This window comes from Cyclospora cayetanensis, unplaced genomic scaffold (assembly GCF_002999335.1).
Source record: "Cyclospora cayetanensis isolate NF1_C8 unplaced genomic scaffold, CcayRef3 CcayRef3_contig_8, whole genome shotgun sequence".
Classification (NCBI taxonomy): domain Eukaryota; phylum Apicomplexa; class Conoidasida; order Eucoccidiorida; family Eimeriidae; genus Cyclospora; species Cyclospora cayetanensis.
This window is the reverse complement of record NW_020312752.1, coordinates 399,405-422,330: the sequence shown is the minus strand read 5'-3', so window position 1 is coordinate 422,330 and position 22,926 is coordinate 399,405. Positions and strand designations below refer to the sequence as shown.

The 22,926-nt window shown below is 51.8% G+C and overlaps 4 protein-coding genes across 4 annotated transcripts; 1 reads left to right on the top strand and 3 right to left on the bottom strand.

The window, feature by feature from the left end:
- Nucleotides 1-5,579: 5,579 nt before the first annotated feature.
- LOC34621126 lies at nt 5,580-8,411 on the bottom strand. Its single transcript, XM_026335785.1, has 7 exons — nt 7,902-8,411; nt 7,468-7,777; nt 6,794-7,192; nt 6,365-6,480; nt 6,087-6,169; nt 5,780-5,892; nt 5,580-5,671 (listed from the first exon to the last, which is right to left on the bottom strand). The coding sequence occupies exons 1-7, from the start codon at nt 8,409-8,411 to the stop codon at nt 5,580-5,582; spliced, it is 1,623 nt and encodes a 540-aa protein (XP_026191570.1).
- A 2,630-nt stretch (nt 8,412-11,041) lies between these two features.
- LOC34621125 (nucleolar and coiled-body phosphoprotein 1) lies at nt 11,042-12,273 on the top strand. The gene is made up of 5 exons (XM_026335784.1): nt 11,042-11,152; nt 11,289-11,388; nt 11,524-11,790; nt 11,923-12,053; nt 12,157-12,273. The coding sequence occupies exons 1-5, from the start codon at nt 11,042-11,044 to the stop codon at nt 12,271-12,273; spliced, it is 726 nt and encodes a 241-aa protein (XP_026191569.1).
- Nucleotides 12,274-13,537: 1,264 nt separating this feature from the next.
- On the bottom strand, nt 13,538-17,219 carry LOC34621124. Its single transcript, XM_022734348.1, has 7 exons — nt 16,794-17,219; nt 16,308-16,550; nt 15,832-16,089; nt 14,507-15,248; nt 14,197-14,369; nt 13,798-14,023; nt 13,538-13,581 (listed from the first exon to the last, which is right to left on the bottom strand). Exons 1-7 carry the CDS (start codon nt 17,217-17,219, stop codon nt 13,538-13,540), a joined length of 2,112 nt encoding a protein of 703 aa, XP_022591089.1.
- Nucleotides 17,220-20,224: 3,005 nt separating this feature from the next.
- LOC34621122 (putative tRNA (cytidine(32)/guanosine(34)-2'-O)-methyltransferase) lies at nt 20,225-21,550 on the bottom strand. Its single transcript, XM_022734346.1, has one exon. The coding sequence runs from the start codon at nt 21,548-21,550 to the stop codon at nt 20,225-20,227; it is 1,326 nt and encodes a 441-aa protein (XP_022591087.1).
- Between the last annotated feature and the right edge of the window lie 1,376 nt (nt 21,551-22,926).

The following is a 22,926-nucleotide window of genomic DNA, read 5'->3' as shown; positions in this document are numbered from 1 at the left end:
AAAAAGAGTTATGAAGTGATAGACGAAGCAATCGCAGAGAGCCAAAGAGATTAGGAGGAATGTGCATGCAGACCGCACAATAGTTGAGGTAAATTGATGGCGTTGGGGGTAACACACGGTCGCTGAAGCTACGGTACAAACAGAAAGAGAGAGAAAGAGAGAGAAAGAGAGAGATAGAGAGAGAGACAGACAGAGAGAGAGAGACAGACAGATAGAGAGAGAGAGACAGACAGACAGACAGACAGACAGACAGACAGACAGACAGAGAGAGACAGAGAGACAGAGACACCCCGCTTGTGGCTTTTAAGGCCTTGCAGGGGGCCCTCATTATGTGCAGCTGCGCTTACCAGAGAGCATCCTGTCGTAGCCGCCGACGAGCTCGAGGCCTCGTTGCACGAGCAAGTCCAGCGCTGCAGTGGCGGCTTCGAAGCTACAGCATACAGCACCAGGGAGAAGAGGCTTTAGGGAGAAGTTGCATAGCCTGGCCCTAAGGCGTGCTCCAGCGCAAGCTCTATCGAAAACAGGAGAAGGGTGAATAGTAGCGGCAACTGTCTCTGCTGCTTCAGACCAAGGGTAAGACAGGTTGCCTCTTCGCAGCCGCTGGTAGACGGCGTGCGACGCAGCCGGCGTTTTTTCGAGCGGCACATCCCCTACGGCGGATAACCCGCCGACAGCGTGGTACCCTTAGGGGCCTCTGAGGGGCCCCTAAGAAGCTGCTTGGGAGACGGACCTGCTCATGGATCTGAGCTTTTCAAAAGCCTTCGTAGTTGCCTCCTCGCCTCTGGCTGCTGCCAGGCGGACGTAGGCTCCCAAGAATTCCGTTGCCACGGTGCTGCGAGGTACACGGATCCCCCACCCGACACCCCAGTGGGAGAGACATGATTTACCGTGCAGTTTGGTCTACGCAATGCAAGAAATGCGGACAGAAGTCGTTACCTCACACGTTCAACCCACGTCCAAGAAGAATAAAACGCGTCCCCCTCCCCCCTCACAAAGACGTACGGGTCAGAGATAGCCTTGGCCGCCTCAGCTAGGGCCTCATCCAGGTTGCCGCTCTGCGCAGACACCCCACGCATCAAGAGACACACAGCCAGTAGAGAGGCCTGAGCATCAGTAATAATTCTTTCCTTCCCCTCCCCTCCCCTCCCGCTTCAACACGCAAGTGCATCACGTTGCCTGCGTGCACAGCCAAAGGCGCTGCACAGCTTTCAGCGGCAGCAGCAGCAAGGGATCCCAAGAGGCGGCTATCATCCAGGAAGCACAGGAGACCAGCAACAATCCAACCTCAGTGAGGAGCTGAATGCGCAGGGCCGAGAGGTCTCCAGGTTGGAGGCAACAATTGCGGAAGTTCTTTAGAAGCTCTGAGCACAAAAGAATCTATGATTGCAAGACAGAATCCCTCTTGCTCTCCAAGAGGAGAACGGCCCACACACACACGACCCCAAGCCACGCTTGCTGCTGGCACACGTGGCAGCAGCAGCCTACCCAGGGCCTCGTGTGTCTTGTTGCACTGCCGCAAGACGGAGAGATGCACCATCAACGCTGCAGAAGGACAAAGAAGCGCATATGCGGGAGCTGTCTGCTCTAGAGTGAGCCGCGACAGTCTAAGACTGACACGGGAGACCCCCCTCAAAACAGGTAGGAGACCCCTCCAGTTCCTTGCCCGGAAGCGGGTAAAGCTGGGCCCCCTTTTCCAGTGCAAAACAGCCACGTGCACTGGGAGAGGGGGCCGTCTGGATCGGTGAGTTCTTTCTTTTGTGCTTCGGTTGCGCCCCCTTGTGCGAGATTTCGCGAGACACAGAGAGGGGCAAGCTTCCGTGTTAGGCGGACGAGTCTTGTATGACAAAAGAGAAAGATAATAAACGAGAGAGCGGTTTGCCCAGTGCCAGGGCCACAATACGCAAGAAAGCGACGGAGGGGAACGCACTGCTCGGTGGAAGCTCAAACCAGAAACTATGGGCTCAAGCATGAGAAGGACAGGACCCTCCTCCGGCCCGATGTCACGCTGAGAACGAACGCAGAGAGGGAGCTCCCACGGGTGCAGGGCACTTGAATTGTACATACTTGCGTTGGCGTCTTTCAGCTGAATGTTCGCCATGGGGTCCTGCAGGCTCTGGGGAGAGAGGTCTTTGGGGGGTGAAGGGAGAGGCAGCTGCCGCAGGAGCTGCTGTGCGAGCTGCAGCCGCTTGCGGCTGCCGGGATGGCGCGTCTGAGAAACCACAAAGACGCTAAAGTGGACGGACTCACAAGAGGGAGAACTCCGTACGAAATACCAAAGTAGATGGAGCAGGAAAAGAGCACTCGGGGAACCCGAACTCAGGAAGAAGGCAAGCAAATAGATGAAACCGCCGACGGCCCTAGAGGCAGGGTGCCTTGGTAGAACATGTTTTGTGTGTAGAGCCTGGCGATCAGCTGGGCGAAAATAGCTGCGGAAGTTTGACTCACAGAAATCAGAGCCGCCATGACGGTCCAAAGGAGGTGACAGGGCTTTCGCGTTGCCCCGTAGAGGCGCAGTGCATCCTACGAGACACAAGAGACACCGAAAAGCTGCGACGGCGTACGAATGTATCTAGATATGTGTGTAAATAGTATATATGTGTGTGTGTATTCATGGAGACACCGAGGAACATAGAGAGCGACCACGAAAGGCAGCATCAGCGAGCCAAGGCGCTGGGAAGGGCAGGAAGGCGGAGAGGAGACGACGCGCAGGTTAAAAGCAAGGCAGCTCAGCTGCATGTGCGAATGACGCGTGCGGTGCAGCCAGCAAGATCACGCGTCCACGCAACGAGGCGCGTTTTTTGCAGCGGCTATGAGGGGGCTGTCTGGTGGCAAGACTTCAGCAACGAGGCCTCGAAGCGGGAGGGCAGCGGCTTCTACTAGCAACGAATGCACAGAGAAGAGCCGTCAGTGAGAGACACGCACGACGGCGGCAGTAGACGGGAGGCACGAATGCCGAATGGCGCATTCAAAGAAACGCATTTACGCCAGCAGGCAAGTCAGCGGGGGACCACACCTGGAATACATCATACTCCATAGCGAGACTATTAAACATGTCCAAGACCTTCACCTCCTCACGGCACTCTGCCAGAGTCCAGTGCGGCAAAGCCGCCACGCGGCATGGGGAAAGCCGGCCTGCAAGAATCGTCATCGAACCGAGGCGGCAGAGAGACGCCTTTGTGCTTCTGCACAGTCGAAAGCTTATTGGGAGTGGGAGGAGGAAAGGGGAGGAAGAAGCTCTGAGACAAGGAAGGCCCCTCGGGGAAGCACGAGGGGAGCTTCAGCCCCTGAGTACAACAAAGAGCGTAAGAAATGCTCCCTGTGTTGCTCACTGCTGTTACGAAGCTCCTTGTAGCCGACGCTGAGGAAGGCATTGAGGTCGGGGTCTTCCTTAGGAAGCTGTTGAAGCAAATCAATGGCTTCGTCGGATTTTCCTGCAGCATAGTGGGGGATAAAATGCGTTGCTTCCGTTAGAGTTCAGGTTCAGCTCATCTGGAAAGCAGCAGGAGGCGGCTGCCTCCTGGACTCTCGGCACGCGCTCTCTCTGTCTCTTCCTCTCACTATGCATAGGACTGTTGGGCCTCAAACAAGGCCGTTCCTGATCAAAGGCACTTTTATGCTGTGTTGAAGCTTAGATTAGCACTAATGGCTAAGGAAGTTTGTGCGTATCATGGTACAACTTGTCCTATGGGGGAGCAGAAATGCCTGCGCTGAAAAAGGAGATACGGCACGAGGAGGGGGTAATGAAATCAACTGAGGGGCTATGCGTTCGCACCTTGTCGCGTGAGGATGATAACTTTAATGCTTTTGATAATTTGCTGGTGGTGAAGCTGTTCTGCGGGATTGCTGTGGATGTGTTTCTGAGTCCTTAGCAGAAACTGGTTAGCGAGGCGAATTGCCTGGCGAAGATCGCCCGCATCAACTGCTGCCGTAAGCTCAGCTACGCGGGCCTCCATCTGTTCTTAAGAAGGGGAGAGGGAGAGGCGAAGAGGGGGAGCCTGGCAGAAAAGAAGACAAATCAGGCCCCCGGGAATAGCAGTAGCTCGGGAGGAGCTGGTGTGTGTTGTTGTACTGGAGCAGGGAGAAATCAGCAGAAATAAAGCTCGGGAATCAAGGACTAAGATGAAGTACCTTAATACAAGGTATTTGAATTCAAGTAGGAGCCAGAAACAGCCAAAGAGGCGAGAGTCGGCCGCGCCCTCTGGCTGTCAGCTCCAAGGGTGGAGATAGTCGAGATACTTCATAGGGAGCCCTAAAATGTTAAGAATATGCACAGTTCGTGCCAAAAAGGTTTTCTCGAAGGTAAACAAGATGCAAACGATGCATCCCCCAGTTGAGGGGCTCTGTGGAGGCTCGAGGTGTGCATGCAGTGGAAAGTGGAAAGCTGAATAATTCTTCTCCTAGTGCAAAGAATACAAGAGAGTACAGATCTCTCTTCCAAAACTCAGAGAGAAGATAGTTAGTATAAATTAAAGGATGCACGTTTTCTCCATTTGGCACAGGTTCCATGGGGAGCCTCGTGGATGGCCTCCGGAGTACAGCATCCCAAAACAGCACGAATGAGAGGGGAGATCTATTGATGGGTAGACAATGCTTTACAAAAACACAAAATGTCACTAGTTTTGATTCAAATTGTTGGACCTCAAGCACAGATCTAACACTGCCTGTCGTGCACGGAGTGCACGAGAAGCAAGTAAGTACATTCATAATTCCAAAAATTTGATTGCGAGTACCCGCATATAAAGAAATTCGCAGCTATTATGCTTTGATCAAGCCAACGCTGTACTGAATAATTTAAGCTAATTACGCTCAAGTTATCCAGTACGTCACTAACTATACTGGGCGACATGCCCTCAGGAAGCAGCTGCCTGTCGTCCTCCAATGCGATTCTATTTTGCCATCACGCGTTCAGCATATATTTAAATACTCTTTAACTTGAAGGAGCAAATACACCGGGTTGCATTCACCCGCAGCTGGACTAGTAGCGAGGCAAGTTTAGTATTTCATGCTGATACACTGGTACTTCGACCCGTTATGGTGGTGTTTGTAAGCTTGACTGCTCCGCATACAGAAGACATACTTAGTAAGATACTGAGAGATAAATTCGCCTATTTATACCAAGCATTGTAGCGAATCCCCCTATTTCTATGGCATTTTCTTGTACCCCTGGCAATGGGATAAATTCCCAAGATTCTGAGATGACACAAGGTGCAAGAAACTTCGAGGAGCAGCTATACTGCCTGACTTAACGAGAGTCTGTATTCTGGATGTGCCTATTTCGGAAACCCCTAATCTGCAAGGCCCTGCTCTTCGCGTGTATCGTGACATTACAATTCACACGTCTAATGTAATATGCAAACCTAGGAAAATTTTCATTACAAGCAAACAAGATTCAAGTGCTGAGCAGCACTACCTCTCCTGAGGCCAAAAAAGGGGAATCAGATAAAACACGCGGATACGTTGTTGGGAACTCCTTTGTCTTCGTCCACTGCAAGCACAAGCAACACCAAAAAATACGCTCTCCGCATACAACTGAAAACATATACTCCAATCTGTTGGAAGATTTGTAGTCGAGCACGAAATCAACAAAGAAACATCGCGTCCATATACAAACAGGGGACAGCAAAAACGTGTGGGCACGGGGGGGTTTCTCCTCTACCTTTCACGTCCACGTCTGCGTAAAACCGGTAACGATAGGGTTGCGAACATCTATACAAGTCTGGGGGAGATTTTGTAGGGACATCCGGATACGAAGAGGTGTGAATTTCCATACATCACTCACGGAAAACGACATTGGATATCTCCCGAGGGTCTACCGGGTACTGAGGCCCAACGGCATAATTCCAGTCCATGAGTTGCCAGCCACTTGGTTCAAAGGCGGGAAAGATAAAGTTCCTGCATGCAGCGCCGCCAGGGTCCACGTGCATCAATCATTGCGAATGTTCAAGACAGCTCCCGCTAAAATTGTGTAGGCTGTGCGATACATGTATCGGAAAATCCTACTGCACAAATATCAGACAAGTAGCATGGTGACCGCTATTGGGCTCTGCATGGCTGGCTGTCTAGAAGCCCATGTACGCCTGCCTTACGAATTGTTTGGGTCGAACTTTGCGTTAAGTTCGAGTCTCAGTGTGTGAACAGCCGCTTCATCTTCTTCAGAACCCATCACAATCTGCGCAAATGCAGAGAATCGCAGCAGCTGAATTCTGCTTTTGTAGCACCATGGGTGTGGAAATGCGCGCACAGGTGGTGGACCATCACGCAAAGCCTCCTTGCACTCCCGGAAAAGCGTTTTCCGACCAACGCAAAGCACTTTTCCACGAAGTAGATGAGCGGCGAGCTTGGGGAAGCATCAGATGAAGCCTACATTGCCGTCTGCATCGACGATGGCGAGCTGCTGTACGCAGAGCAACTTGAAGTCTATGGCCACCACAAAACCCCGGTCCAGTACGGTGCCGCAGTCGGCGCACATGTTCATAAACTCTGCATAGGAACCAAAGCAGGCAAAATTAACAACACTCTGGCAGTGTGCACATGTGTCTACGCCTTCTGTTGCAAGAATGCCATAAGGGACAACGCGCAAAGTCTATCAGCAGAGTAAGGTTTCTGCCGCCCCTCATTCGCTCAATGCTTTCCCCTTATTTCGAATCGCTGTACATGAGAGTTTCGTACGAGGAATGCCATAATAATAGCAAGCCACTGAAACATAAAACGAACTGACCAACCGAACAACCCATGCTCCAGCAGGATACAATCGTAAGTGGCTTTTCTGACTAGCTTGAGCATTGTGTCTTACGCCTGAATGTAAGCGGCTGCTTGAGGATGTCATGCATCTGCTCCCTCGCGCGCTTTCTCCAGAGGCCCTCTGTGGCCATCTGCTGCTGCCTTCGCTCTACTGGGGTCAGAGACTCCTCTGAGGAGGCCCTCTTTCCGGCTTCCGTCATTTCCCCTCGCCCTTCTCCTTCGTCCTCCCTAGGCTTTTCAGTCATCCTTGGATGCTCCGACGCGTCTGTGGCTGCCTCTGCGGCCGCTACTGCCCCCTCAAAGTCAAATGAACGTGGCTTCGGCATGTACAGCGTCGCCGGTGTGCCCAGGCTGCTGCTGCTGCTGCTGTTTGTGCCACGACGCAGCAGCACATGCAAAGAGCCGTGTTGCAACAACACTGTTGAGGTTGCGTTCGATCCTCGGGTGCAGCCTGCCCAGACAACACCAGAGTCGCAAATAAGGAACCGCATGCTAGCAGAGGCCTACATCTCCCCGCAGAAGCCTCCGTGCCAGGCATGCGCCAAGAGCATGCGTGCAGCCCTGTATGTACAGCTACGCAGTGCCCAAAGAATGCAAATGGTACCACTTGGACCAATAAGCGGTCGCACCTCCCGCTGCAGCGAACGTCACTTCAAGGCCCCGCTTATTCACATCCACCCACTAGGGGATTCAGCCTGGGCACACAGTTAAAGAGTGATTGCATACCAACGATGCCATATACAGCGTCAACTACGACTCGCTGCGGCCGAACGACAGAATGAACGCCGAGGCCACGCTGAGCGAGAAAGGCCACTTGGTGCTGCAACAGCTGCTGCAGCTGCGGACTGCAGCAGCCATGAAGCCCTGAAAGAATATTTTCTGGCGCTACGTGGCCATAACTGCTGCTGGTGGATGCATCCCCCCCCGACTTTTCGGAAGGACTCTCCTTGCACTTTCCCTTGCCGCTTCTGCAGCCCTCAGCGGGAGAGTCCGACGCACTCTGCAGCTTCCCCGAAGGTGAAAGGTCAGCTGCAATCTGCACACAGGAAGCACGACCACGGATTGGACAGCACATCACATACGGATACCACTCCTTCTGGGGCGAACGAGACAGTGGCAACACCAGTAAAGAGGGTCACGGACTCTGTGCTGACACGCACCGTTGAGAGCACCCGAGATACGACCTGCTTAGAACCTTCTCTCGCCCGATTTGCATTCACCAGCAAGTCCCTAAGGCGAGTAAATTTGCGGTTCCACGCCAGCGTCAAGAGCATGTAGGCAGCGCCAAAGCGGAGGCCCCTCTCATCCTCTGGGGAGAAATCCCAACCAGGCAGCGGGGTAGGCTCAGCTCTCCCCCCCTCCGAGGCCGCGCCTGGAACTGATCTCGGTGTTTGCGAGGTGCGGGATGGAATATGCTGACCCCGCAGCTGACTGTACACCTCGGCAATTAATGGTTTTTCCCAAGGGCGAATGCTGATGGCATCTCCTCCGTCTGAGGACTCGACGCGCTGCGTCGCCGTGGACTGGAAGCGGGGGCGCTCGAGCTGAGACGAGAAAGCACCATAACGGCCAGGGATTGCGCTACTACTCAAAGTAAAAGAGGTTCCAGAGACCTGCAGCGCCTTGCGTAAGGGACGTGCTGCGGCCGGGAGCATAAAACGCGCTTGCATCCTTGTCCGGCATTCAAGATACCATCCAGTACGTCGGGAAACTTGCCATAAATCTAATCCAATGCTAAAGAGCAAAAACCCACAATACCGCCCAGTGTGCTGTCATACACTCAAAAGCCCCGAATAAAGTGCTGGGCACTACTACAGGTTCACCAAGAGTGGCATGCACGGCGGGGATTAAATTGGTTTGTAGGTTTCATCAATCACAACAGAAGAAATGTACTTGTGGAAACGGCTACAAGCATTTGTGAGAACGCCAGTCAACCATCGGTGGCGGGCCCACCGCCGAGGCACATTGCCATGGGCTGGGGGCAGGAACTCCGTATATAGAATGTAAGGAAATGCACTTCATGGGTGGTTTATGCGTATAGGTGATAGGTAGTCCGTAAAAATTGACACAATATGTGCGATCCACGCACATGGAACATACCATGCCATAGTACCCAGTACGCCATGACCGAGACTTCACCACAAGCGCTGCAGCTCCGATAGCGCATTCGGCGAACATCGGCGTCTGTCAATTTTTCCATCCGCTTTTCTAATTCGTCGTGACGCCTGCAAACTCGCATTACGCCGCGCATCTCCACAGAGTCTGATGGAGGCCATGTCATTCTCCTTTTAAGGCCAGCTGCGTACATCTATATACCACAGTTGATCCGAGCGTCCCCGTTACTACTAGCTCTTGCTGCCAAAATATGAAGAACAGCAGTGTTGGGAGAGGCAAAGCCGTGCTGGCGGATGAAGCAAGCTAAGCTGCACTTAAGCACTCTCCACGACACTCGTTATACTTTACGAAGAGTAATTCAGGAACTGATTACTTTGTTTGTTTTTCTGTACATTATCTTTCTTGAATGATGACGCTAGCTTGATACAACAAGACGCAATACTGCGTGCAGATGCGCTAGATGTCATGCGAAACTAATTGCGCTTCCTCGGAGTGCCTTGAGGTCGCACCTGACACACCCTAGCACTCCTCCTCTCATGTGGGGAACTCTGAGGGGTACAGGCAGGGGTTGTATAGAGGTCTTCTGAACAAGTAAATTTAATTGATTTCTTTTGAGTTTGCATGTCTCGGGAGTCAACAGCTTCCCAACAAAGTCCTGAAGGTGGAATAAAAAGTTCAACTTGATAGGTTTAAAGCGTAGCATGACCCAAAGAGTTTCCACAATTTTAACCTTTGCCTTCGCAACCCGACCGAAACTTGAGCCTAATAGACTTTTTTCTGTAACAGTAGACGTACCTATCGAGTCCGCTTCTCCCACAGGGTGGAGTCATGAGGGAATGAAGGGAATACGAGGTGCACGTACTTCCACTCACGGAGGATTCAAAGGTACTCTTCGAGAGTTGCACATGTTAAGTTATAGCCAAAAACAATGCATCCATACCTATGCCATTCATCTAGCCCTACGTTGTGCAACGTTTCAAATAGGGTCTGTGGAGGGTAACACTTGACTCCATGATCGATGCAAACTCAATAGAAAGTTATTGCAATGTCCTTTTCAAAAGACCTCTATACAGCCCCTGCATGCACCCCTTAGAGTTCCCCACATGAAAGGAGAAGGAGCACTAGAGTGCTCAGGTGCTCCCCTTTTGTTCCCCGAGGGATTGCAACTAGCTACGTATGACATCTAGCGCATCTGCACACAATACTTCGGCTTGTTGTATCGAGCTGGCCGTACTCTTCAACAGACAGGGTATACAAATACACACAAGAGAGTAGATTCTTCACAAATGCATAATTAGGTATGATAATACTTTCCAGAAAAGCTTACGCGGTCATACCAGAACTTGGCGCGCAGCCAAATAGCATGCACTATCATAGCATCCACGCTACTCCGCCAACAGGCCAATTATGCAGGCAATATTTCGGCTACTAATATATATAGCTCCTTGCAGAACAAGCCTCCTAGGTCCAACTTGGTCCGATACACTTAATCTGAAGCTTGCTGTCTAGTTCGCGCGTGGGCACTACTTCGAAAAGTGCATGCTGTAGCATTGAGCAAGAAGCAAAAGAGTGAGCTTTGATTCATGTACTTGTCTATTTAGCTCGGCTATGATAAAGGGGCTACTGTCTGATCTGCACTGTTCTACCCGTTCTAGTATTAATCAGGAAGCCCTTAAAAGAGGGCAGATTTAGAAAATAGCAACGCTCACCATAGGAACGCGGTGACATTAGGCGCTATAGTGGCTCCTTTCACATGAAGAAGTAATTTACTCAAGATGTCCACATGTTCTAGCGCTCTACTAAAAGGGCCCCCGATGCTCGAACAGGCCCCAAAGTGCGGGGCGAGCGGCCCTAGTGCCTGTAGGATCCCGTTCGTAGTTTCTCTTCTTTCACCTCTAAAGCTTGCTAAGTATTCTTCCTAATAAAATCGCTATTGCTCATATGGGGCTGTTTGCTTTTGTTTTGAAGCAGCAGTTCGGTTGCTGTACATCCCAAGATTTCGCTTTGCTCCGGGTCGAGCTCTTTCACTGATTGTCTTCCTGATCTTCCTCAAAAACTAATTTGAGCGTTAGAAGGGAGAATTTTGTACTCTCGCTGTGCTATTTTTCGGCATCTAGTCTCGTACCGCTGCATGCCAACGCCCGTTGCACGCTGGTTACGGCGCTGAATTATTGTTTTTAAAAAGATGAAGGAAGATGCTCTACAAATTAAGGTCGCCGCTGCCATCTACAAATTCTTAGAGCAACAGGAGCTGCCGAAGACGGCAAGAGCCCTTTTAAAGGAGGCGGCGAGGCGGGTATGAAAATCATTCAATCCCATGTTTTGCGTCGAAAGCCAGATGGCGCCATTGTAGGTAGCACGAATGCCCGTTACAGTCCTTACCTTGATATTTGTGTGAAGTAAAGCGTCGTGGTTAGGGTTTTTCGCTTTAGGAATGGGACCTGGAATCGGTGGCCAGCGGAGGTGAACTAGTCGATTTGCTCGAGATCTGCGAGGCTAGAGAAACGCAGAATTTGGGTGAAGAGGTGAAAGGTAAGCTATCCAAGACGTTGATCATGACAGTACAAACTTTTATGCCTGCGGGGGCCATTCATTCTGGTTTGTCCACCAGATATGGGAAGCTCACAAGACGCCTGTGAATTTCTGCCTTTGCCCGCCGGCATTCAGGTCCTCCTCCTGAGGGAAAGAAGTCGCGGAAGTTAAAAGTCCCAACTATTAAGGAAGAAAAACAGCCCAAAAAGAAGTGCCGTTCCGAGCATGAGAAGGAGACACCTGAGGCAGGGGCGCTGTGTACCACGCCCGATGAGGATGCAAGTGCAGTGGGCCGCATCAGCAAGAAGGCTCGTAAGCATGTCCTAGTAAACGAAAATACTGAAGAGCAGCACGAAACACATGAATGTACACAAGAAAATCAAAAGAAATGCGATAATGGAGGCAAGTGTATTTCCCCTTTGTCTGTAGCTGATTGCTATCACTTCGTACTCGACTAGGGCTGGGTTTTAACTGCTGTAGGCTTCAGCGCATTACGGTGAATCCGTGTACTGACGGCTCTGTTCGTATGAATAGGTCCAAAGCGCTTTCAAAGAATCGATGATTCTCAGTGGACCTCCGCGCTACCTACAGAACTAAAGGACAACTCCTTCTGGAAGAAGAAAAGCGACAACTTTGCTGTTAAGGCAGCAGAACAGCTGGGGCGTGTAGGTTCAAAACTATGATTACACTATCTTCTGCTGTAGAACAAGTAGCCGTTGGTGCAACAGTACTTAAAATGCCGAAACTGGTGTTTCCTTTCCGATTCAGGTTAGGGGAAAGGATTTCCGCCACGAAAAGAACAAGAAGAAGAAAGCAACATGGAAGGGTTGCGGAGAAATCCCCATGACCGTCAACTCTATTCAGTTCGCAAGCGACTCTGAATAGGTTCTCAGTGGCGGTTCAATTATGCAAACATACTAACAGCAAACTCATGCTCTCGTCTTCAAAGAGCCGTCATTACCCATAGCTTCTGCCAACCGCGTTTCAATGGGCACTCCCAATCTGAGCAACTTCCCGTAGCCACGACAGAAGATGTAATTTTACCAACGAAGCCTGAATCTTAGGGCATGAAAGAAACCAAATACAGAACATATCCCTAGACTTCGCATCGAGTTTCCAATCGGCCATTTACGGCAAGTAGTGCTAGTCACTCACTGTACTTCGCACTCTCCCAGCTGGTCATAAGGAACGCGATCACGTCCCTTATAGCTGTTCAGCCGCCTTACATGCACCGCGATTCGACGGATGCGCGGTAAGTCGGCGCTCAGCTGGAAGAACTTGCCACGCATAAGCTTATTATGGTACGAATGGTGTGTGCCAGCCACGTGACGGACTTGTGCTTACAACAGGACTGTGGGCTGTGCCCGAAAAGGAACTGCGATGATGATAACCATGACCGCATATAAGTGAGTACGACGCACCGAACTATAATTGTTGTTGGGTAGCTACGCGCGCCGTCCTTGAGAATTCAAGTGCGACGCAGTTCGGGACGGGCACAATCTGCACCGCATGCTTACGGCGGCCCAAGGCACCAACCAGGGACACATTTATCAAGTACGGTGTTTTGCCGTGCCGTATACATATGGAGCTGTGTAAACCAGCAGACATGAAGGAAGCCCTTGGCCGGCTTCGAAAGCTGGCGGTACTGCTCCTCTTAACACAACGCGAGGTGACGAGGCACCAACTGTAGCAGTACGGTGCGCCGACCCTGAAACACATTACATACAACAGCAAAACAAATTAATCGGCCGCCCTCCCTCCAAGAGGTATGCGAACTTGCGGGCGGGCGCATAGTGAAATACGCCAACTCGGCCCTCCTTGTCAACACCAGAGAGCCTTACATCGCTCACGGATGGAGCACGTTTTCCGACGGGCGAGAACAGCATAAAACACATAAATCCACAAAGAGGACATTCATGCGGCTTTCCCACAAGGGAAAGAGTTCGTGTCGCCTTGTCGGTAGCCCGCACACGGGGCCGCGCCAAGCCACGTTGCGCAAAGCCGTTAATTACCGGTAACACTGCCGAGATCAGGCACACATAATCACACCAACTAGCGGCGATAAACCTGTTGCACCAAGCTAACCCTCAGTGGTAGCTAAATAGCTGGCCCGTTATTGTTCTAGCCGCAAGAACGGCCTAGAAGACACTCAGCCCCCAGTGGGTAGTGTCGCCTCGCTTGCGCTGGTCAGTTCTGCGGCGAAACAACCGTACACACGTAAGTGTAGTCTAGATTACATCAATAAAGATCAGAGCCTAAAATCCCGTCGCCGATGTCTAGTGCTATTAGTGCCGCATGATGGTAGACCGATCTCTACTAGGCGGTAAACTAAAGAACTGCCTGGCACCCAACCTGAAGACTTCTCCCATAAAGTATCCGATATCGCGGAAGCACGAGTGCGAAGCTAACCTGCAAGCTTCTCCCTTACATGTGCAAGGGACTCCGCCGTAAGTGCTGCCGTGTTGAGTCCGAACGGCCCAGAGATCATCGAATGTTGTACTTCAGATGCAGGGGTTACAATGTGACCTGTTGTAAAGGCTGGGATAACTGACGCATCATTCTGCTCGATCAGGACGCCAGACGATTGGAAATCTATTGAGCTGGCTTCTGTACCTTCACACTCCTCCAGTAGCCTCTGAGTTAGACAAGCATGTCCACAAAATGCAGACAACGTTGAGGCTAACACACCCAGTAACACGTGATGAAAATGTGACACTCAGTTGGAAACTTTGCAAACTACCGGCGCTAGTTGAATAATCAGCTCGCATGCAGCATGCCACGTCGAGGATGTCAGTGGGGCAGCCTTACACTTCTGTGGGCGCGCTGTTGGTGTTTTTTCCATTGCTTCAGCGTCAGCTTGGAGTGTTCTTCGTGATGGCAGAATTCGCACTCTGCACCGTTTCTGCATCCCTTTCGTTTATTGTAATAGAAAGCACACGGCTTGCAGCGGCCTTTGGTGTGCAGTACTCGCTGTACGTCGGCTGAGTTAGTGGGAGACGAAAACACGCATATCTTGCACACTGCAGAGGGGCTTGCAAGTTTCTTAGGATCAGCAGCATGGAGTAATAATGAGTATACAGCACGCATTTATGGACTGCATTCCTTGGCTACTGCTCACTTGCACGAATCTTAACATTTGCCATAGTTCCCGGCAGCGTCGTGGTGCGCCTGTTACTTCTTTGGAAGAAGGCGTTGGGGTCGCCAGGTTGAGGGCTGCGCGTTGCAGCCTGTACTGATGCTGAGGCTTCTTGCAACAGCTTTATATCCCCCAACAGAGCCGCCATCGCGTTGTTACCTGAGTTCAGGTTACTAAAATCCTGGCGGGCAGCGGCGAGGGCGCTAGTGTCTATTCTAACGCAGCGGCCATTCCTGCCGCTGGGTGTTGAAGCCCACGTTCCCGGTGTGTCGGAATTTGGATTGGCCGAAAAATCTGGATGACTGCCTACCCCAGAGGCTTGCACTGCCTCTCGATGCGCATGGTTCAGCATCAGCACCTTGCCTGTCATCCTGTCATTCGGCATAGTCGTGGTCCTCCGCATGTTGCGCTGAAAGAAGGGCGGCGACTCTATAGTCCCATGGGGCCTTGTGCTGCCTTCTTCCTGCTCCTCCGCCCCCGTTACCGACTTTTGTGGTGTGTGTGTGCCCTTATTAGACTGTGCATGCAGCAACGCGAAATCTCCGGAAAGAGCGGAGACATTGCCTTCGCTTGCTTCCCTAACACGGTCCTCCATGTTACCCGCCGGAGTTTCCGCAGCGGTTGTTGCCGTAGCATCCGCCAGCGAGGAACTCCCGCTGAAGCAGCGCTTAAACAAATCTCCCTCTGGCAAAGTACCGTATGTCTCGTGCTCTCCACATGCCTTCTGCAGGAAATGCACATGCAAACCCTCAATGCGCATGCATCTCTTCCTCCACCGACCCCGTTCTTCCTGATGTTTCCATGCATGTACTTAGAGAGTTCCGAGTACAACGGGCGCACGCAGGCAGACAAAAAGGGTAGCAGGCGTGCCAGGCCAACAAGGACACGGTCACCGACATCAACACCTCACAATCAAGCGTGTTCAAACACAACACACGCATACATGTACACGTGTTTATACATCTACGTATATGCATCCTTGCACTATGCAGGGCGACAACCACAAGAGCCACGCAAAAGTGTGCCCAAGCGCCTCCCTCTTTTGCGCCGACAAATCACCAGGAACAAAAAGGCACATCTCTTCATGATGCGTCTTTTCTGCAGTATCTACTACCCCTGAGTCACCGTGGCGCTCCTCCTTTGCGGGGTCTTGCCATACGGCAAGAATTCGCAAAGGGGGAATCAAACAGATGCAGCGCTAGCTCGGCTCTCTGGCCTTCTGTTTCAACCGCACTCGCCGAGTGTTTTCGCTATTCCACAAGCTACACGCTCCTCAGCACAGGATTTCGCCCCTAGGAGATCCTCACCTCCATCCACATATCCGGAGGCCGCCGGAGTGCAGGCGTCGTCCTCGACCGTGTGGTGCTCCTAATGAAGGGCTGGGAGACGTGGGGGAGAATTCCATTCTCCTCTTCCTCGTGTTCCTGCTCCGCCGCAGCAGCGGCTGCGGCAGCTGCTAGACACGCTGCAGTAGTAGCGCTAGGGCTGCTCCTACTCCCAGGCGCGCCAACGCGCGAAGAACTACCCCCCGGAGTGTGTGGAGGGGCACTGCCATCGGAAATGGACTGCAGAGTGAAACACAGAGCGACTACACACATGCAGAGCATGGACGCGGTGTTAAGGCTCGCAACTGGAGATGCGCGTCACCAGAACAGCCCACAGAGCAGGGAAGGGCGGCCTTCGTCGGCTGCAGCTGTATTTTGCAAAAAGGCGACACTTATACTCGATCCAGCAGTGCGAAGAAGCCCGCAGAGAGCTCCGTGCAGCTAGCGATGTATCTCACGTCGAAAGCGCTAAGCCAGGGCACATGCGAAGAAGGAACGGCGATATGGCTTCCTGACGCCGAGCGCCCAGAACCAACACCGTTAGCTTTTCGGCAAAGTGCTGATTTTGCATTTGGAAAGAGCACAAAAAGCCGACCGGTGTCCAGGTATCCGTCTCTGTGTTTCTCGATATCCTGCAGCAGCACGCCGGCATGCTGCGACAACTGCTGCAGCTGGCACTGCTTGTACCGTAGCAAGTCGGCCTGTACAAACAAATCCATTGAGCACCAGCTCGTTGCACTGAAAGCAGCCATCTCGGAAGCTCTTCGAAGCAGCCCTGCTACTCTACACGTAGGAACAGCCCCCAACCAATGCAACGACGGACTCAGCATGACGATTTTTCTGCGCACCAGATGAAGACTGTGCCCCCCGGATTCCCTGTCCGCTGCTGCGGCTGTCTGCCCACATATCCCAAGCCCCTTTAGGCGGCTCCTGCGCACACTTACGAATGCCAGTCTCTGTTTAAACGAAAGGAGAGAGAGATCGATCTTGTTGTTGAAGCAAGCAGCCGATGCGATCTCGGCGAGTATCTGCGCCTCCAGCTCGGCGTCAATTAGCCCTGCACCCTCCGAAGCTACCTCCTCAGGAGCAGACAGATCCCGTCCACACCCTGACTGCAAGCCGGACCTTGAGCTCGGCGGAAAGGGCAGAGAAGAGAGGGTAGCAGAAGAGTTCTGCTGCTGCTGCTGCAGCTCTAGACGGTAATGTTGCAGCAGCGCTGTCGCCGACGCAATGTCGCTTGGTAAAAAGGATGCAAGTTGTACTGCATCGAAGGAGGAAGGAGAAGCTACTTGGGAAGCATGGGAAGGACGCAGTCCAGTAGGGTCACCAAGGCCGGGAGGAGGTGGAGGAGGCGTTGCACTGCTGTTCATTGTGCTTTCGTTGTTGGATGCGTCGCTACCGAATCAGCCCTGCCCGAGGCTTTTCATGGAGTATAGAGAGAGAGCCTGAGAATGCGACAGAAAGGACATCATCACCATGATGGGGTCCTCATGAGGAGGCTGCTAGGGAGGGGGAAAAGTGCCTCGATGACGTTGCTCTGTCGCTTCCAGCACATGCTCTAGGGCATGTCCGGTTGCACAGGAACGTATAATACAGCAAGGGGCAACAGTCCTACCGATAAGTCTCCTCCCTTATTGCCAACGCAGCGAATTCTGGACAGGAGCGATGGCGAGTGGAACGACAGCGCGGCTTTTGGCGGGGGCGAACAGCGTGGCGAGGAGGTGCTGGACGCTCAGACCTTGTCAAAGCTTACGAGAAGGCCTTGTGGGGGGTGTACCAAGGGCATTTGGGTGGAGGAAGGCGACTGCCTCGAATTAGGGGCTCCACTCTAAGGGACAATTGCGGCACCCCCGCGTTACGCCTCAGGCTGTGTCAAAAAATGTTCAAAACCAGCAACAGCAGAATTGAATGGAGCGGAATGCCCCAGAAACCTTTAAGAGAGTGCTTCCCTGCATGAACGAGATACTGCAAGCTGAGGGGACTGAGCGAAGGCCTGGATTAAAAGTACATGCGCACAAGGAGGAAGAAGGCCAGAGAGTCCAATAAGAACCATTGGCAGCAACACACGCGCAACTCCAGTAAGTAATATCGAGGCAGAAGGCTTCAAGATGGCGGAAGAGGCGCGTTTTGCGAGGGAGGGGGGTACGTGAGGGCCGAGCACTGCCCAGGCAGCACCCAATGCAGGAGCGGCGGGCCCTCGGATGTTCGCTGCCCTCAAATCCATTTTGATGCAGTCCCATTGACCGTGCTCACCTGTATGCTTAATGCTGTTCAGAAGGACTTGCAGGCACCACTTTTTTCAAGAATGAAGGCAAACACCGCAGAAGGAGAGGTGTACATGCGTATTATCGGCGCTTTTCCCTCGTCGGCGCACCCCACATTTCCTGCGTCCTGGTTGAGCGGCGTCAGGAGCTCTAAAATACCCCACCTCTAAGACCTTTGATTGATTATCACGTGGAAGAATAGCTGCGAAAATTGCATGCGATATGAACTATTTGCTATGCTACGATAGCATTGAGCACGAAGCACTACCAGAGCCACTAAGGCTTGGCATTTGTGCATCGTGGCTTCATGCTAGCAAGCCACTAGGGCTTAAAAGGAGCAAGAAATCGTGTGAAAGTGCAACAACTCTCACTCTGAAGTAACAGCAGAAGTTCACTCATTCCTGTAAAGTGCCTGTGTTCCCGTGAACGAGGTCACTGTCCTTGCGTGCTTAATACAGCTGATGCAGTGAGCTACGATACATCTCAAAAGTTTTGAGGAGACTATTTATACTTAGCTAAGAACTAGCAATTACTCCATTGGATTATTTAACTATCCTGTTTACCGTAGAGTAGTTGTAGCTCGTTGCAAAAGACGCAAGGTTGTGTCCGTGTGTGCCAAATGCAATGTGCGACTAGCTATGCATCTTCGAAAAGTGCGCATAGAGGGTGCAGCTATGCGCACCCTAGGTACCCTTCTCTCCTCATGCCGAAAATATGTGGAATCTTAGCAGGAAGACGCGTGTTTTTCGAAGCCTTCACCAGCTTTCCACTGACTTCCCATTGTGTCTGGAGTTCGGTGTCTCTCTACGGAGTTCTCAGATGAGACGCTTGACATTTTGGTTAGTACACGGGGCCTTATATAGGCAAATGTCCTTGAGCCATACGAGCCAGAGTCCCTAGCACGCCCAGCCATTATATAAAGCGTATGAACAAGTTGCTTTACTAGGCTTTTTGCGATGCGGTCGGAGGAAGCAACAAGCACACCCGCTAGCGAAAGTGCCCACCTCCTTAATTGCTTGGTAGCGTAGGAGTTATCAAAAATTGTGAGGTATTGGGGAGACTCTGGAAAGAAACGAATGACATCTTAGAGAAGGAAGAATGGCTCTGTAGCGTCACGGTGCTATCCACCACTCTTGCCTCCTTACAAGGACTCCTCCACCAGGAACAATACGGCGAAGCTGCGAACATTTCTGCGCGGGAGCCACTAGTCTTCCCCTTCTGCATAATCTGTATAAGGACTGTCAAAGCTTTTCCATGCATTTCCTGGAAAGAAGAACTTTGGGAATTTTTTTCATCCATCCACAGTAGACAGGATATATATACCCGTATTTACATGTGAATGTAAATTCATCCCAAAGCACGAAAATGAAGGATGCCGCTGGCCACTCTGCCATTGCAGTGTATATTGTTCACGCGTGGTGGAGCGAAAGACAGTTGCTTGGGCTCCCTCGAGGCCCCCTTTGTTCAGCTAACCCTCCCTTTTCTTCCACAGGAGAGGTTGGGGAGGGCGCATGTGGCTGGATGACGCAGGCATGGACCCATCAGAGGTCCATGCATTAATGTGCAGATCGATTGTTCACATGATATGCTGATGATAACTTCTCAAGGTTCAAAAGCTGATCCACTGCACGGAGAAGAGCGGCACTTGAGCCTCGAGGAGTTCGCTACAGTAGCAGTTCAAGGATCTGATGACCCTCAGTGCTCGTGAGAAGCATAGGTATGTCGGCGCCTCTATCTTCAGGTCACGAAGTGCACATGCAGTGTACCTATTTGGCATGGCTACAAAACAACGCGTGCATAAAAGTACCTTACAGCTCCTTCGGTTTAGCATGGCAGTCGGGCGCTGCTCTGGCAGTCAGTTCGCGTGGATGGCCATGCTTGTCCAGCCGAGCAAGGGAGACGCGAGTCAAAGGCTCGCGTCCTCACAGATATAAGAGCATTGAAAAAAAGTCGGGGTCGGCCGCAGAAAACAGCCGGCAGAGACCCCCCAAGAAAACCGAGGAGCCACTTGTCTTTTTCTCAATAAAGTGCCCCACAACGTGCAAACCTATTTTAGCGAAAGTATAAGCAGCAAATCGGCAACAGTATATTAGAATGACGCTAATATATGGTCAAGGAGAGAGAAGTCCCTTCTTTCTTAGAACCGCCAGCTCGTAAGCAGGGTGTGTTGGAGACTGAGTCGGCGGCTTTGGGGTATATGCACACTTTGAAAGGTTGTAATTGCGATCCGCGTCCATGTACCTTATATCACCGCAGCTTAAAAACGGTACAAGCTGACCGATCACTTGCTCTCCCCACAAATCGTCAATATCTTTCTCCTTCCTGGCCGTAGTGCAATGGGATTCTGGCATTGTCGCTTGCCGCATCTCCACTTTGTCAGAGTCCTCACCTTCTAGCGCTTCTCCTTCCTTCCTCTCACTGATACGTGAGATGGAGGAGAGGGACTTGAGGTCTGGAGAGAAACCTCGACAAACTACAAAGGCCTCGACGCTGCTGCTCCTGGATGCAGCGGGCTTGCAGCAACGCACATCAGCAAACAGCGCCATTAGCTGCATGTACAACAGAGCCGCTTGCTCCCCCCTGAATATTTTGCACACAAAAGTACCTCCAGGGCGGAGAACCTGGGAAGCCGTTCCCAGTGCAGCTAACAACAGCTGCATTTGAATGAACTCGTCAATGTCCCGCATGCCCGTTACGTCGGGTGCGCCGTCGCAGACCACCAAGTCAGCTGGCTGGTGCTTGAAGAATGAAAGGATTGCCTCCGAAGTAGACGCATGAGTGATATCCCCCTTCAGCATAAAGACCCCGGGAACTGGTGCTAGCTCCTGCAAATCTACGGCTACAATCATTGGGGGGTCAGGAGGTGACAAAGAAGTCGCATCCGCTGATAGGGCATGTCCTGAACCAGCCGCACTAGAGGATTTTCCTGACGCTGTGGAGTCTGTTGACTCGCCGGAACTTCTTTTTAGCCCTTGTTGTTGCTGCCGCTGCAGCTGACTATTGTAATCTGCCAGCTTGAGTTCGTAATTCTGCCAGAGGCGGCGCCGCAGGACTTGCGTCCAGCTGCCTGGTGCCGCGCATAAGTCCACAGCTCGGTGAGGGTAATCCCAAACCGATTGTCCCATAGCAGCTTTTAGATCTGCATCCGTACCGGAGTGGCTGGTGGCTTCAGCAGATGGAGGGGCTTCTCCAGACGACGTATCTTCGCCAGTCTCAGCGACGCAGGAGGGCCAGTGGCAACGATTACTGTCTGGTTCCTCGTCTGAGGAGCCAGAGGAGTCCCCAGAACTGCTGTAAGAGCGGACGATTTTGGGGGGAGAGAGGAAGTGCAGTTCATCGTCAAGCTGCAAGAGTTTGTAAGCCGACCGCGCACGAAAGCCCTCCTCCTTGGCTCTTCTATAGTAAATATCTCGCCGGTCCCTGGAAATGCGCCCCATGGTACCCCTATTGGCGGTTTAAACGGGGGCTTTATACGTGGAAGCTGTGGCTCGCGGGGAATCGCCGATGACACAACACGATGGGGCAAGGTAATTCATGTAATTCGTGTCAGCGACTCTACACCGTAGCTGCAGAAAGGGAAAGCAACCAGATCAGCGGAAAAGCACTTCTAAAAAAGACATAAAGACTAAGGCCATGTATGCTCCAGTTTAACGCTTGCCTCTGTTGATTGGCGGGGGACGTCCAGTGGCAGGACTGCGCAGTTGGCCGGATAGCGAGTCCTTGAGCGCCTCGCTATATTTAATTATGTAAATTGAATGAGTGCTTTGAAAAGGAGTGACGACCGAGCAAGCTATGTACTTCAAAAACCACATTGATCTAGCAGCATGCAAGGCGCGGAGACCCCCCAGAGGACTAGACACTCGATGGCCCTTTCTCTGCATGTAGGTCTTCAGAACTCTGCTTTTGAAGTTTCCCCGCTGAGAGCACAGGGGCATTCTGTAAACACTCATGCTTTCTGGGCAAGAAGAGTGCATGTGTGATGCTCCACTCCGTCCGGGGATGTCACATGCAGCGCGTTCTCTTCGACGGGAGCGGATACGGTCCTCTACGCTGGAAACAATTATGATCTTCTAATGTATACTGGTAAAGAGCTGATTTGGCTGGCCAAACTGATCTCAAGAATACACTCGGTTGACCGTCGTTATTCAGGATACAGCAACTATCTCTGTAACCAAAGGGTAGCACGCGGCGGCTGCAGTAAATACTGTTTGAGGTCTGCACCTCCTGAGCCATCAGTCGCGGACACAGCGAATAGAGCTCCCTTATGGTTTGTTCCTGTGTCGATAATCTCCTCATACGCAAATAAAGCGCCAAAGGTCGGGAGAAGCCGAATACAGAAGCTCTTTCCATCTGATGGCAGAGATTTCCCCAGTAGACAAAGTACACTAGATGTAAAATATGCTTTGGAAAGCCGATCTAAGAAATGTGCAAAGCTACGGAACAGCGAAACAGTGGCGGCAGCATCTGAGTCCAACAATGGTCCCAAGTGAGGACCTCATTTTCTATGAACCCAAAGGAGAATATTAAAGACGTATGACTGCACGTCATTTTTACTTACTAGGTTGATGCGTTTAAAACAGTAGTTAGGGTCTTGACCGCTCTAATAAGAACTTCGCCGTAAGCGCTACAGCCAAAATAAAACTTCCAGCGGCTACCCGGCAGACAAATAAACCGTCTGTGCTTAGCCAGGGAGCCTTTTACATGATGCGCTCTAATTTGAGATCACTCTATTCCCTTCCCAAAGAGGGAACAGGATTTGTCTGCAGGACGGAGGTGTGACTGCGGCGAACGTGAGTTGGTCGTGCTCGCGGCA